The sequence below is a fragment of the Etheostoma spectabile genome, chromosome 16 (genome assembly GCF_008692095.1).
Source record: "Etheostoma spectabile isolate EspeVRDwgs_2016 chromosome 16, UIUC_Espe_1.0, whole genome shotgun sequence".
In the NCBI taxonomy this organism is placed as follows: domain Eukaryota; kingdom Metazoa; phylum Chordata; class Actinopteri; order Perciformes; family Percidae; genus Etheostoma; species Etheostoma spectabile.
The window spans coordinates 22,253,656-22,254,695 of NC_045748.1; the positions used below are offsets into that span (position 1 = coordinate 22,253,656).

The 1,040-nt window shown below is 34.8% G+C and overlaps 1 protein-coding gene across 1 annotated transcript in view; it reads right to left on the reverse strand.

Annotated features, from left to right (window-relative positions):
- The window catches only part of c7b (complement component 7b), a 21,978-nt gene that overhangs the window by 19,804 nt on the left and 1,134 nt on the right, over nucleotides 1-1,040 (reverse strand). The window contains exon 2 of the mRNA XM_032539397.1: nucleotides 541-602. Within this exon, the coding sequence (XP_032395288.1) occupies nucleotides 541-602 (62 nt within the window). The remainder of the gene's footprint in view (nucleotides 1-540; nucleotides 603-1,040) is intronic.

The following is a 1,040-nucleotide window of genomic DNA, read 5'->3' on the forward strand; positions in this document are numbered from 1 at the left end:
CGGAGCCATAACGTGAGCTACAAGGTAACGGAGCCTTTTGTACATTGTTGTGTTTCTTTAGAAATAAACAACGGACAAAAAGAGTCTTTAAACACTTCAGATGTAGAGTTATTCTCTGTCAAAGTGGCGCCAAAATGAATGGCAGTCAATGGGATGCTAATGGCAGGTGCGCGCTTCGTAGCATTAAAATGGCGCCACGGGAGCTACGCTTAGAGAGGAGAGGCTTACCCACGTGATATTTGTCAATTAGCATAAACATCCAGATTTATTTTTTAATTTTACAGACCAAATGGAGCTAAGTCACCTATTGTATCTCGTGCGTATCTAAAGTGAAGGAGTACCTGATTTTATCCCCCACCACAATCTTTGTCTAAACTTAACTAAGCTCGGAGCCTAAAGCTAACCAAACTGCGACCGTTTCACAATGTCAACGATGTTTTTAAAATCCCGATGAATTCTTTTCATACCATGAGTGGATTATATTCTAATAGTGTGGTAAGATGTGAAGACAGCGTGTGTGGTTCATGCGTGTACACCTACCAAACTGGAGACACAAAGACGACCAACAATGCCCAACAAGACAGAGCTGCAACCAAATGGAACTGGACACAAAAAAGCAAGAAAACAGCTAACTCAATCTTGATCATGTTAAAGAAAAACAATCAAAACACAAAAGCATTATGAAAATAAATTTGTCTTCCCGCCAAAATTAATTAAATTAAAAATTATTTTTAACTGTTTCTTCTGTTGTTGTCCCTTTTTTCAACACTTGACACTTTTTGTCAATTTTTTCAACGTTTTCAACACTACGTCACACTAACTTATTAACTTTAGTTTTACAATTATTTTTGGACTTTATGGTCAATAAACTTCATTTATAGGAACTTATACCTAATGGTTGAGTTAGAAAAACAAAAATTAGGAATTATATAGACTAACTTTTACTCAATAGCCTACTATTTTCAAAACCACTTAAATTTTTTTTTTTTTAAATGCTATAAAATTGAATAAGACACACAAAATTAATGAAAGTAGAGATT